At 33.9% G+C, this 13,740-nt stretch overlaps 1 protein-coding gene across 1 annotated transcript in view; it reads right to left on the bottom strand.

Moving 5' to 3' along the window:
* Positions 1-13,740, bottom strand: part of LRP1B (LDL receptor related protein 1B) — a 1,467,083-nt gene that overhangs the window by 270,682 nt on the left and 1,182,661 nt on the right. The window contains exons 46-50 of the mRNA XM_027078335.1: positions 12,210-12,323; positions 11,817-11,966; positions 9,198-9,320; positions 7,068-7,187; positions 2,230-2,358 (exon numbers count right to left, since the gene is read on the bottom strand). Coding sequence (XP_026934136.1) covers positions 2,230-2,358; positions 7,068-7,187; positions 9,198-9,320; positions 11,817-11,966; positions 12,210-12,323 — 636 coding nt within the window. The remainder of the gene's footprint in view (positions 1-2,229; positions 2,359-7,067; positions 7,188-9,197; positions 9,321-11,816; positions 11,967-12,209; positions 12,324-13,740) is intronic.

Genomic DNA, 13,740 nt, shown 5'->3' with positions numbered 1-13,740 from the left:
AAGCTTGTTGTGGTAACCATTTTGTAATAAGATATAAGCATATCAAATCACTATGTTGCACACCTAAAACTAACACAATATTGTAGGTCAATTATATCTTAATTTTTTTTAAGTGAAAGCAAAAAGAATCCTCTACATGTTATTACAGTACACTGGAAAGGGGAAGGCTTTGCAGAAAGTTGCTCTTCAACTCATAATTTTATTCTAAGGAAGCTATTTACCTTCTTGGTGCATCTGTTTATTTATCTGTTTAATGAGGATAATAAAATCTATCTGATAAATTTTCTGCAAGAACTAGATAAGGTACATGAAGCAGATAGGCTCATTTTAGGTACTCAGTACATTCTTAGTTGCTGTTTCAATTCCTATCTATACAACAATTATCTTTGGAAGATCCCCAAAAGCACTTCACCGAGATACTGTGGAAATTCAATAATGTAAATAAAAGCACCTACCAAAATAACTGATGTATAATGGGCAACTGAAAAAATTTACATGCCTTCCAATCTCTCCCCTTCATGTCTTAATAGGCACTTTGCTCTATCTAGAACACTTCTCTTTCTTCTCTTTTTCTTTCACAACTGAGATAACGTTATTACTTTTCTTGAAATCCTTCCATGAGACTTCTAAGGTTTTTTTACACAATATTTATTTGTGATGACCTAGTATCTTTTTTATGTATCATTCTGACACTTAAGTTATTATAATTATTCTTTTACATGCTTATCAGCTCCCGATCCCCAAACTGCCCCACACTACATGAAAAAAGGAAATCTGCTTTCAAAACTCAGTAATGACTAAAAAGAGACATGAGCAGGTGAAACAAAAAGAATTACTTAAATTTAATCAAGTGTAACTAATTTTAAACAAATTTATTTTCAAAAATGATACAGAAGCCACATAGGAGCAGCCTTCAAAACTGCCCATTATAATCAGAGTAAAATTCAGTTACTAATCACTACGCTAACTTTTAACTGTGTGACAGCTTATATAACTCAAGTGAATTATGCCAATTCTAATGCATGAATTATTCTTTAAGATACTAAGCAACAGAGGCTTATTTGGAATTAATGCTTTCATGTCACTTCAGTACAATTTGTTGTATTTTAACATAATTTACTTAATAGCACCCATGTGGTCCAAAAGTGTTAATATGTGTCCTGGAGCATTAACTTGCTACAATAGCAACAGTATACAGGGACCATCTGGATCCCTGAATTGATGCATAATCCTTTATTATGTAGCCCTCAGTGGCCCCATTGACCTTTACAGGCACACATATCAGTTTCAAGATCAAACTGATTTATTCTACAATAGCATGAGCTCTGTGCACACAAGCCTGCCTCAAAGTCTTCTTTTTCCTTCTCTGCTTTAAATATCCCCCATATACACACACCCACATATACACACTATTACATTATGGCTTCAATTACAGTTTTAAAGACCTGAAGACAGGTCATCAGAGAGATGACTGGTAGACTTCACTTTAATAAGCAGAGTTCACAGCACTGTTCCTAATAAATTGCTCAACAGATCCCCTATGTGACCTTGGGATCAGCATTCAAATACTCAGTCCCTTCATTCTCCTGATCATGCAAAGGAATTTATCTAAATTTTTACTATTGAGTAATCCCCTGAAAATTTCCTGGGGTGACCTAGGGTTAGAAACTTAGTAAACTGTCTGGCCTCCAAAGTTGTTCCTCTGATTCCCCAGCTTCATTCAGCTATATACATACTATTTTTACCTGACCTAAGGGCTAATATCCTATCCGTAGGACTAATAGGTGTTTACTGACCTTCTTATCAGTAGTTATTTAGGATCACAGCAGCCATTTACAGAGTATCTGTAATAGACAATCTAAAAGCCTTCAAGGGGAGTGTGGGGTGGGAGGGTGGAGGAAGATGCTAAAAAGGAAGTAACAAACCCACCACACACACATACACAGCGTAGTTAAATTATCTCAGGAATGAAGTGAAAAATCTTTGTGCATCAAAACCAGTTTTAAAATGGGTAATCCCTCTGTTCATGTTGGAAACACTCTGAACAGTGGTTGGAGGGGTTGCTGAACTCTGTGATGACGACATCCCACCTGATTAATTCTGATACTACGTATGAGTCCAGGGATTGGGAAAGTGAGAGAAAAGGTGATATGGTGAGTACTACAAAAGCAACTGTCTGAGGATGCTGCAGCAGCTTTCTTTCATAGACAGCCCCATGAGTGTTCATACCACAGCCTGCTGTGGAGAGCTCATCGCTTCCATTTGGACAGTCCCTTTCACCATCACACAGCCAGTGTCGGGGCACACAGGCATGGGAGCCCTGGCAGCTGAACATGTCAGGCGCACAGGTGATGGCACCTGAAACCCACCAAAAAAAATGCCATTAAGATCACACACAGCAGGTCCGCTGAGAAAGATCTATAATTTCATTTCCTATAGACAAGAAGGGAAGCAGAAGAATGCCACTGACAAGGAAAAAACTGTAGTTATTTGGAATCATCACATATTATCCACCCCCTATGGACAGTTTCCTCTCAGAATTCATTCCTTCTCAGTAGCAAGTATTATATTTCTTAAAGCTACATGGCAGAAAATAATGAGTATGTTCTCCTTGTGAAATGTAGCAAAACATAGAAATCTCATTGTGAATAAACTGAGATAAAATTTCAAAAGGACTGAAACTATAAGGATAATAACAGCATTTTTATTGCTTAATATATGCTAAGCACTTAACACATTAACTAATTTAGTCCTCACAATCGTCCCAAATGGTAGAACTATTATTAGTCTCATTTCACAGAAAAGGAAACTGAGGCTCTGAGATGTTGGAAAGCTTGCAGGAAGTCACAAATTGCAGAGGGAGCCACATGTTGAACTGGGAGTCCAAAACCTTTTTGATTCCTAAGTATCTTCTCTTAACCAGTAATATCATTACTGTTCCTCCCCACCTTGTGTTGTTGAAAAGTATAAATGTATGCATGTTCCCTTTGCTTTTACACACTTAATAAACAGAATCTACCTTTTCTTCGCTCTATCAATTCAATGTTCCTTCAGTTGCATGATGTTGTTTTCAAATGTATACAGGAAAAAAAAAGAAATGCTTGTTGACTGTAAATTCAAAGGGTCATGGGTGGTTTCTCTTTGTTTTTCTTTATATGGGCATAGGGTAATCGAGTAAAATTAGAAAATGATTCATTCTCCTGGTATTTCCCAAGCCCCAAGTATAGTTATACATATTGAATGGTTTATTTGTTATGTATATAAAATATTTGTTGAGTAAATCAGTAACATGCCCCCAAATTTAACTTCCTTTTAATTTCACTTTCTTGTGACCAAATGCTACCCATAGAATAGATGTTAAAAATCAAGTTGTAAGAATTATTAAAAAAATGTTAGTATCTCCAAGAAGAAAATATGACTGCCTAGATTGATGGATAGTTGTTTCCAAACCTTTAAAGCTACTTTAATTGGATTACCAATTATCATCTTACTTTTCAGCCACAGAGTTTTTATGAGAAGAACATGTTTTTTAATGCAATGTTATCAATATGGGAGTACAGCAGGGTGACAAAGTGGAACCTCCTGGTGATCTTTTTCAACATAAACATGTCTCTTCCTACATATACTTTAATTGGGAGGACAGAATGGCAAGTGAATATTGAAAAGTCCCCCAGGTAATTCAGATTTGCTTATTTGTTGAGTATCAGTGCTAATAGAATGAGTTTAATATGATATCTATTACTGGAAGAAATTATAAAGAAAATCTATTAAACAAATGTTGCTTTAATTTAAAAATGAATTTACTTGCTACCTATTGTCTTTAGTACTTTCTATAATAAATTTCTCTTCCTACAAGTTATTTTTACATTATTCCTCCTTATTTATTTTTTAAGCTTGTCATAAGAACACAGAGTGTCACTTTCACTCTTAGACTCTCAGTTAGTGCTTTAATTTCCATAATATTTTTATTATTTAGCTGGAGATGCAAAAAATTGCATTCTTTCTGCTACGGAAGTTTCGATACATTTAGCACCCCTTGTCTACTTTCTTATTATCACTCCAGTTTATTCCCAAGGGAGGCATAATAGATATAGCATTGATTTTACTGTTGAGAAATTTAACTTTGTATGACCTTGCAGAAGACTAGTGTCTGAGTTTCACTCTAAAATGAGGGTTATGACTAGATAATTACTAAGATACCTAAAACTATAAAATGGCATAAAGCTCTTTGCAGCTAATTTTCTGGCTTCCTTTAAAGTGTTTCAACAGATTCTGTGTTAAGAGAATACCAAAACATCATCGTCAATTTAAAAGAAAACGAGCCAAGGAAAAAACTCATGGCTTCCTTCCATAATTACCACTGTCATCTGGAGACACATTGCCTTTCTCAGGGACATGAATCCCAAGGGAGAAGGAAGACAAGCTGAAGGAATTCTACCAGATCCATCTTGGGTACCTACTTAGATATAATATTTGATTGGTGAGAGTTACTATCCAATTTAGTAAGTATTTCAGAAACCTGAATTCTGTTCCTAGTTCTGTCATCACTGATTCACTGAGGGACTTCAGGCAAATTTATTAACCTCTGTGAGTTCTTCTTTCTTCATCTATCACATGACACAGGTGAACTAGACTATGATTTTTATAAGTGAATCCTCAAATCCCAAGTCAGAACCACTATGTGCTTATGAAGAAAGAATATGTCTATATCAGAATATTTGGAGATGGGGATTAAGAATCTACATTTTTAACAAACTTCTGAATAGGATTTTTTGTACACTAAAGGTTGAAAACCACTGAGATAAATTATTTATAAAGTTCCTTTCCAATCCTAAAATATTAAGTCCAATTCATTGACTGATGCTTGGTCTAAAGCAGTAATTTTTATGTAACAACAGCTTGGTAGCATATAAATTGCAGCCTGTGATTATATTAAATAGACTGGGTGTTTTGATGGCAGGTAAATATGTTCATTACCATTAAATCCTTTAAAAAACTTATCAGGGACTTCCCTGGTGGTGCAGTGGTTGAGAGTCCGCCTGCCAATGCAGGGGACACGGGTTCGTGCCCCGGTCCGGGAAGATCCCACATGCAGCGGAGTGGCTGGGCCCGTGAGCCATGGCCGCTGAGCCTGCGCGTCCGGAGCCTGTGCTCCGCAACGGGAGGGGCCACAACAGTGAGAGGGCCGCGTACCGCAAAAAAAAAAAACCTTATCAGGACATTGATAGACTTTGACATGACAATACCACTCTAAAAAATAAGGGAGGGAGCAGGAGAAACACAACAAAAGAGAATGGGAATAAATTCATTTATATAGTACACATTGGCCATGTCAGCTGATCACGATAATTACATAAGGTAGATGTCTTGTAACCATTTAATAGGTAAAGAATTTGAGGAATAAGGGATAAAATGGACCAGCCCATGATCACACAGCTGGAAAATGCAGACGCGGGAGAATTCAACTCTGTATGACTTTAGAGTCTTTACCACTTCTATTATACTGTGTCCACTTAAGAAGGATAGAGGTGTCAGGGGAGCCATTTAGTGTAGAATTAAACAAAGGGTCAAAAGCAAGATAATTTTAGAGACCAGAAACATGTTCAACCTGCTGTAAATTGGTAGTCTTTTTGTTAAAATTAAACAGGGAACTCTACTCAATACTCTGTAATGGCCTATAAGGGAAAAGAATCTAAAAAAAAAAAAGAAAAAAGAGTGGATATATGTATATATATAATTGATTCACTTTGCTGTACACCTGAAACTAACACAACGTTGTAAATCAACTACACTCCAATAAAAAGTTTTTTTAAAAGAAGTATTTAATAGCAAAGAGAAACAAAGTAATTAAAACAGACTGGCCAGTCATCTAATTAATTAATGATTTTTTTTCCTTTCACAGGTTTTCGATAGTAATCTTTCTACATTTATCTTTATCTGTTGTATAACTGAATTGTTTCAGCTGTGTAAATAAAAAGTAGATTTTAGGTGGCTTAATACAGGAAAATAAATTGCCTACTTTCTGAGGATAGCTCCAATTTTATGATATATACAGAGAACTTCATTTTAGTGTGAACATTATAAATCTTATAGTCCTTTTTCCATGATAGTGACCTAAATAGCAGGCCACAACTCCTGAAAATTTAAAAAATGTGTTAAGTACACTTAACTCCATAAATGAGCCTTATTCTATGACTCAGGTCCTTTTCGCTCTTAAATGAGAATGATAACAGTTATGAAATAGGGTTGATATAATGAACAAAGAATATATAGCTATAGGTTCAAACATACATATGGAAACTGATCAGAAAGATAAATAGACAGATAGACATGTAAATAATTTAGTAGAATGCCTGGCCAACCATAACAAATATAGGGAGATTAGGTTGCTTCCTTCTTCTACCTCTTAAAAAATTCATTTAATAATTAAATTTAAATTATTTGTTAAATGTCTGTGATTAATTAAAAGAATCACGTTGGTTTTTAGCCAATGTAGTTGACGTACAGTAAACATAGACATTTGGCACTCTACCTCTAATCCTATAAAGCTGAATGTTTAAGTACATTTTAAAATCATATACATTAGCCTGCTTCCTTAATTTCCATTTAAAACAATTCAATAAGCGTAATTACTATAATACACAAACACACACCATGTGTGGCTTATGGCAGTATAAACCTGCATAGTAAATTTGGATGGTGACTTAGCAATACTTATCAAGAGCAATGAGAAAATTTTCAGTCATTTGATCCAAGTAATCCCAATCATTGAGATCCATTCTAAAGAAGTCACTGAAGACTAGAAATACAATTTGCAAATACATTCATTGTGTCAATATTCAGCAAAAAACCCTAAAACTCTTAATAGTAAATGTATATATGAAAAATTGTAGACTGATAAGTTGTCATAAAAATAATAAAAACAGTTACATCGAAATGTATATACATATAAGCTTAATGTTAAGTTTAACAAAGTAGAAGACAAAGTTTTCTGTATACTCTAAAACAACAGAGCATATGTATCATACTCCTAAAAACTGAATAAGAACACAAAAGAAACAACTCACCACAAATGCTATCACTTTCATCTAATCCATCTCCACAATCAGCCTCTCCATCACAAATCCAGTGTTTAGATATACATTTTTGTGCAGAACATGCAAATTGGTTCCAAGAACAAGAGGAACCTAAAAAAACCCCAAAAAACAAGCAAAAAAACCCATAAGAATGTTTGTTTTAGGTGCAAAAGAAAAAATAAATCCTTTTGAGACATTCTTAGGAAAGATCCAACACGAGAAAGTTCTTTAGACTTTGCTAAAACCAGCCATCCCAAATAAAACAAGCCAGAGTCCTCTTCTCTATGACAGTGCTATAAAATTTTGACCACGGCTTGCATATTCCCTCTGAGTTATCCAGGTTATACAACATTGTTCCTTCAACATAATCTCACAGGGTTTGACTTTGAGCTAGTCAATATGCTGGTCACTCTCCCTAAGTACATTACTGTCTTTTTCTAACATGTAGGGTACAGATATAAAATAAATATTCCAAGTGTGGTCTAGTCATTTTTTCCTAATTTTTTTTTTTTTTTTTGCGGTGCGCAGGCCTCTCACTGTTGTGGCCTCTCCCGTTGCGGAGCACAGGCTCCGGACGCGCAGGCTCAGTGGCCATGGCTCACGGGCCCAGCTGCTCCACGGCACGTGGGATTTTCCCGGACCGGGGCACGAACCCGTGTCCCCTGCATCGGCAGGTGGACTCTCAACCACTGCGCCACCAGGGAAGCCCTTTTCCTAATTTTTAATCTATTTTTGAACAGTTGGAGAAAAAAATTACATCCTAGGCAAGGTCATAAATATGGTGAACTCACCACCATATACATTTGTTTTTAAAGGTGACGTGACTCAGGGGGTTTTAGCTTGATGACAAGCCATCAGTTTTGTACCTATACATACTTAACACTTTGATGTTTTCCTTTCCCTCCCTTGGGAACACTTAAATCTGACTAATAACATCCATATTCATTGGCATGGTGGCTGGTATTTTATTACCAAGTTATGCATTTATAATGGTGTATTCCATTTATTTCCAAAGTTTGTGATTGCTCTCCTCCACCCTTAGTTCATTTATCACCAGGAAACACCCAAGAATAAAATCCTACCAAATTAATATGTTCAAAATGTAAATGACTATAAAAATAAAAATTTGATTTTTATCGTATGAACTATTTAAAAACTTTGCATTTTTATTTCAAATATTTACTAACATGACCTGTGAAAAGAGAGACATTTAGAAAAACTGAAGCCCAGAAAAAATAAAATTAAAGAAGATACAACCATATAATGGCTTCTGTTCCAGGAAGTATGACTCTACATAAACTATTTGTAAAGTTCTCTGTTAATCTTGTTCAGAATCTGGCTGTAGTGTAAAGATATATGGCATCTTAATCAAACAAAATGCACCTTCATATTTCATGATGACATTTACTTTTATGGGACTTTGGCATTTCTTAGACAATCCATTTTTAATCTTTTTTCCTACTCTGTCTATTCATCACAGTGTTTGCTATTTGTGTTAAATGAAAAGAGTGAATATATGCTTTTCATGCTTTTTTAGGAATTTTTTTGGCCTGAAAATCATAAAATCCATAAATTTTATAAAAATAAAAATTTTAAATGCTTTCTTACCTTGCCAAGTGAAATGAAATGTACACACACAGAAATTAGGATGTGGATAGTGATAGACGACAGTTTGAAGAAATGCAAGTTTAACTATACTATTTAAATCTATACATGTAATTAATAGAAACATTTAGGATAATAATAGTCAATAAGAGGTAGGGAGACTATAATGAGTTGTGTGAGCTAAATCCTTATTTTTCACAGCAGAAGGTAAATACATTAGCATCTAAACTTAATAAGTCAGGAAATGAAGGTATAAATATATCATTTAGATTAATGGAGGTAACCACTAACAAAAATAGAAAAGGTTAAAAGAAAAGGCTGTATGGGAGATTGTTATTCTCCATTATAAGTTCTTCTGTTCTATTTTAATTTTTACCATTTTGTGATATTTAATCAAAATAAAAATTGATGTTAAAATCAATTAGCAATATTTTGTGTAAAATCTCTATGTAAGAGAACATCAGTATATAAATAATAATATAGTTTATAAAAGTAAAACAAGATATAATGTCTCACCACAGTGGAATTCATCAAGTCCATCCTCACAATCTTTCTGACCATCACATACCCAGGTATTCAAAATGCATCTTCCACTAGGACAACCAAAATAATTTTCTTCACATCTGTGTTTGTTTTGAACTGTGATAAAATATAGAATTTAATGTCAAATAAATTAAATTAATCTTAGACTTATGCAATATAGGTAGATATCAAAACACTAATACTCCTTGAACTGGAAGAGGTAAATAACAAGGAAACTTAAATAAAAAGAGCTGAGCTGAGGACATTAAAGAATGTCCAGGCCATGAAAACCAAGGAAAAGCTAAAAAACTGGCATAGACCAAAGGAAATCAGGGAGATATGATAACCAAATCCAATCTAGGATTGGATCCTGGATCAAAAAGAGGATATTAATGGAAAAACTTGTTAAATCCAAATAATGTGGAGTTAACAAAAGTAAAATAAAACATTTTATAGATGACTATAAAATGAGTAAGCCAAAGGCTAAAGAATCATTTTAGGTGGAAAATATTCTTAATTCCATACTTATGAAAAATAAATTACATTATAAAATCATTAGTAGATTTTTGCTGAGAAAGTGTAAACTTGGTGTTCCATACTTAGTGGGTACATATGCTTTGACAAGATTTATATATGTATTCTCTATTTTAAGGAAGGAAGAAAAACAAGTTGCAGTACAATCTCTAAAATTGTCATACCTAACAAAAATATCATGAGAATAAAAAGTATCTGTATATAAAATTATTTTGTAAATTATTTATTTTTCAGATTGTGGAGTATTGTTATTATCATAACCTCCAAGAGCACATAGAAAATACTAGATTTTTCTCTTTATTGGATGTCATTCGTCCCCTTGCACCTTCAGGTTTACATAGATTGTGACTGGCTCACAGCCAATCAGGAAATAAATCTTAGAGTACACATGGCATCACACCATAGTGATACATTATGACTATTTTAAGGTAACAAAAATTACCTCCATTCTATTTTTTTAATGCCAACTTTGTAGATCTAATTAAAGATGAAAATTACTTTTTGAAGGGATTCATCATTAACACAAAAAGTCTTGATTGTGCTGGATGTCTTATTTTTTCTTAGGATATTGCCTAGATATAACCTAAGATATTTAGACTGACCTTTTACTGGCTTCCTGTTTGTCTGCCCACCTGTTTCATAAGTGTATATTAATGCCCCTTTCCTACTTCCCCAATATAATCACTATTCTCTATTAATGTTGAAAGTTAGCTTTCAAAATCACTTATTAATCCTAGAAATATATAAAGACTACAAATAAAGTTAAAAAATATATATTTACAAGCTTAATAGATACCTAGTTATACTGCCTTCAAAATAATTTAAAAAATTAACTATAGCCATAATGAGATAAAGAATTGTTGCAGAAGAAACATTGGAATAAGAATCTAAACACCCAGTTTCCATGAGTCTAAAGCAATTTTCTATATTTAATGTTTTACATAATGAAGGATAAAGTTAAAAAAAAAAAAAGAAAAGATGTAGATGTGCAGTGAGCCAGTGCCTCCAGAGAAGTTATCCAGTTCCTCCTAGGATACAGCGAGTCTTTTCAAACCCAAAAGGAACATCACAGAGTGTCACACACTGATGAGGAGTGGGGAAAAGAAAAAAAGGAATCTGCTATTTCCCAGTTAATTGATTGATTATGCACCATTAAGAATAGCAATTCTTTAGAGTGGATCGTGTGTGTGTGTGTGTGTGTGTGTGTGTGTGTGTGTGTGTGTGTGTACTGTATACACTTGTGTGTGGAATACCTACAAATATAATTTCTTAAAATGTTTCAAAAACTTATTACACATCTACTAAGCATGGAAAAAAGTGATTGTAGCAGCAGGGTCAGGAGAAGGAAACAGCAGTATGAGAACACATGGAATGGTATACTACAAGCATATCTACTTTCAGTTATAGTAATTTAACATCTTTCTTTCTGGTATTATTATATATTTCTAAATTTTGTTTCCTTAAATAGTTAGAAAGAAATAGGTTCATGACCTTCTCATGGAAGGCATTCTCCTAAGAATGAAGATGACACTTTTCAGTGCTTGTGTAGGTAACGATGGCTAATATATATAAATATACCAGTCTGACATTGATCCAGTAATGATAACTATTATGTTACCCATACTAGTATGCCAAAAGATTGTGTAAGCTGCATCAAATAGCCTAACTTGACAATACAAGCTGTATAATAACAGGAGTAAAGCCAGTGGTGAGAAACACAGTCTCCCTCCCTTTAGTCTATAGATAGTTTGCTCTCAGTATACACTACTTCTGTGAAAACTTTATAGATTACACATTTTAAGACGTAATCACCAACTTTAAAAGGATTAATGAGGAACTGAACATGAAAAAAGAAATTGATCCAAACATAGAACAGATTTCTCAAGTATCATTCCATAAGTCATTAAAAAATATAAAGTGGCATGTCTAGCACGTCTAAATTAAATTATTTTTAATTTAGTCTACAATATTTGTTTTAATCTGAGCCATTGAGTATCAAGAATGAAAATTAATAAGTTTATGCTATACAACCAGCCCCTAAATCTTCAAGGCAAAGACTGTTTTGTCTTCTAGAATTACCTGGGCATTTTAATTCATCTGAATAGTCTCCACAGTCGTTAGACCCATCGCATATCCAGGTTGGCAGAACACACAGTGAGGTAGAATTACATCTTATGAATCCTGTGGTTTTCACTCCAAGTTTATAGAAATATGTACAGTCCGTATTATCTATAAGGAGGTCAACAGAAAAATGAAAAACACCTCATCTGCAAAGATTATAAGCCTTCTATGTAGGTAATAGAAACAAGAAAAGTTAACCTCATTTGAAGAAGTAAATATGCAATTATCCTACACAACAAGGGTTAATTACATATCAATTCTGGACAAGGTTCAGTGAAGAGTTAGACACTGTTCAATGTAATGCCAAAGGTGCACAGGCATGAACAAACAAAATGTAATGGAATATCTTACTGCAGTTCTTTTCATCTGAAGCATCTGCACAATCTAGGTTCTGGTTGCATCGTGCTGATCTTGGAATGCACGTCCCATCTGCACAGCGGAACTCAACAGTGGCACAGGTTGAAACTAGAAAAACAGGTAAATAAACAAATGGATAGACGAGATAGAAAATGACTCCCTGCTTAACATTTTGAGTACTTTAATTCTTACAATTTTGTTTGGTTTTGCCTTTTTAACTCTGGGCAGTCAAACTTGACACATAACCCCCAACAACAAGCTTGGGTTAGATGCCTCATACATCTTCCCCTGTCATGCTGTTCTTCCCTACATTGTAGTACTTATAATACTGCATTGCAATGTCCTGTTTATGTATCTCTCCCCCCATTAAATTGTAAGCAGGGACCGTGCCTTGTTTTCCCTATCATACCATATCAGCGCTAAACCAACAACAACAAAAAAATTAAATGCTGCTGAAACTTCTCTCTCCTTCCAACTTCAAAATACAAGGTATGACACTAAGCAAATGCCTGATTGAGTGCGTACAGAGAAATCCTGATCTGTTTGCTAAGAAGTGAAACATTCACTGCTATGATAAAATGACACACAGACAGAGTCAGAGATTGAGACGGAGAAACCAGAGTATTTGCTTTATTTACTCAAAGAGGGAATAGTTCAGCACTGCTAGAAAGTCATCATGCTAAGTTATCCCCTTTCACATGGCCATATTACTAACATTTGGTATAGGAAATATGGATTCCTCATGCCAAGAAACATACAAATGTGGTATGACTTGTCTCTGTTGTTGGAAAGGATTTCCAAATCCCTGCTATGCTTAGATGAAAATCAGTTTTGATATGCTACCATCATTACATATTCTTTGTACAGAATAGCTTATTCTTCATCATATATTCCTTTTTACTTTGCTTACACGTTCATTACCATATAATGGTTTTCAGCAATATGTTGTGAACAGGTGCATGGCTTGTTTTGTGTTAGATTAACTTAGGTGAGATTTTTATTCCAAATTCAAATTTCCACAGGTTGATTATGTTAATGTACAACCTGAAGGGCTCTATGATTATGCCACTTTTACTAGGGTTGATATTTTAAAGAGCCTATTTAATTATAAATATAAATTATATCAATTGTAAATGGTTAAAATGCTATCTTAAAATATGCAAATTTTATTCAAGGGTGTGTATGTCATTTGTATTTCATAATGCACTGCTCTTATTATATTTAATTGTATCTTGCAATTGTATCCTTATTTGTGTTTAAATGATGATTTGAATAAATGTTTTATTTACAATTTGCAATTATAATTGCTTCACTGTTTTCTTCATTAAAAATAACATCATTTGAAACAGATAATGCCATTATAAGTAGAGATAAATACACTGTTCCAAACAGGAAAAAAGTAGGTATTTTTCTTTTATGCCTAAATAAAGCAAAATCTCTTCCATATTCTTTTCTATTACATTTCACATTCAATATTTTTCAGTAGAAACAATAAATGGAATATATAACAGAAAATAATCATGAC

Source organism: Aethalodelphis obliquidens, unplaced genomic scaffold (genome assembly GCF_003676395.1).
Source record: "Aethalodelphis obliquidens isolate GAN/ISIS:26980383/991018 unplaced genomic scaffold, ASM367639v1 scaffold2, whole genome shotgun sequence".
NCBI lineage: Eukaryota > Metazoa > Chordata > Mammalia > Artiodactyla > Delphinidae > Aethalodelphis > Aethalodelphis obliquidens.
This window is presented reverse-complemented; position numbering and strand designations above follow the sequence as displayed.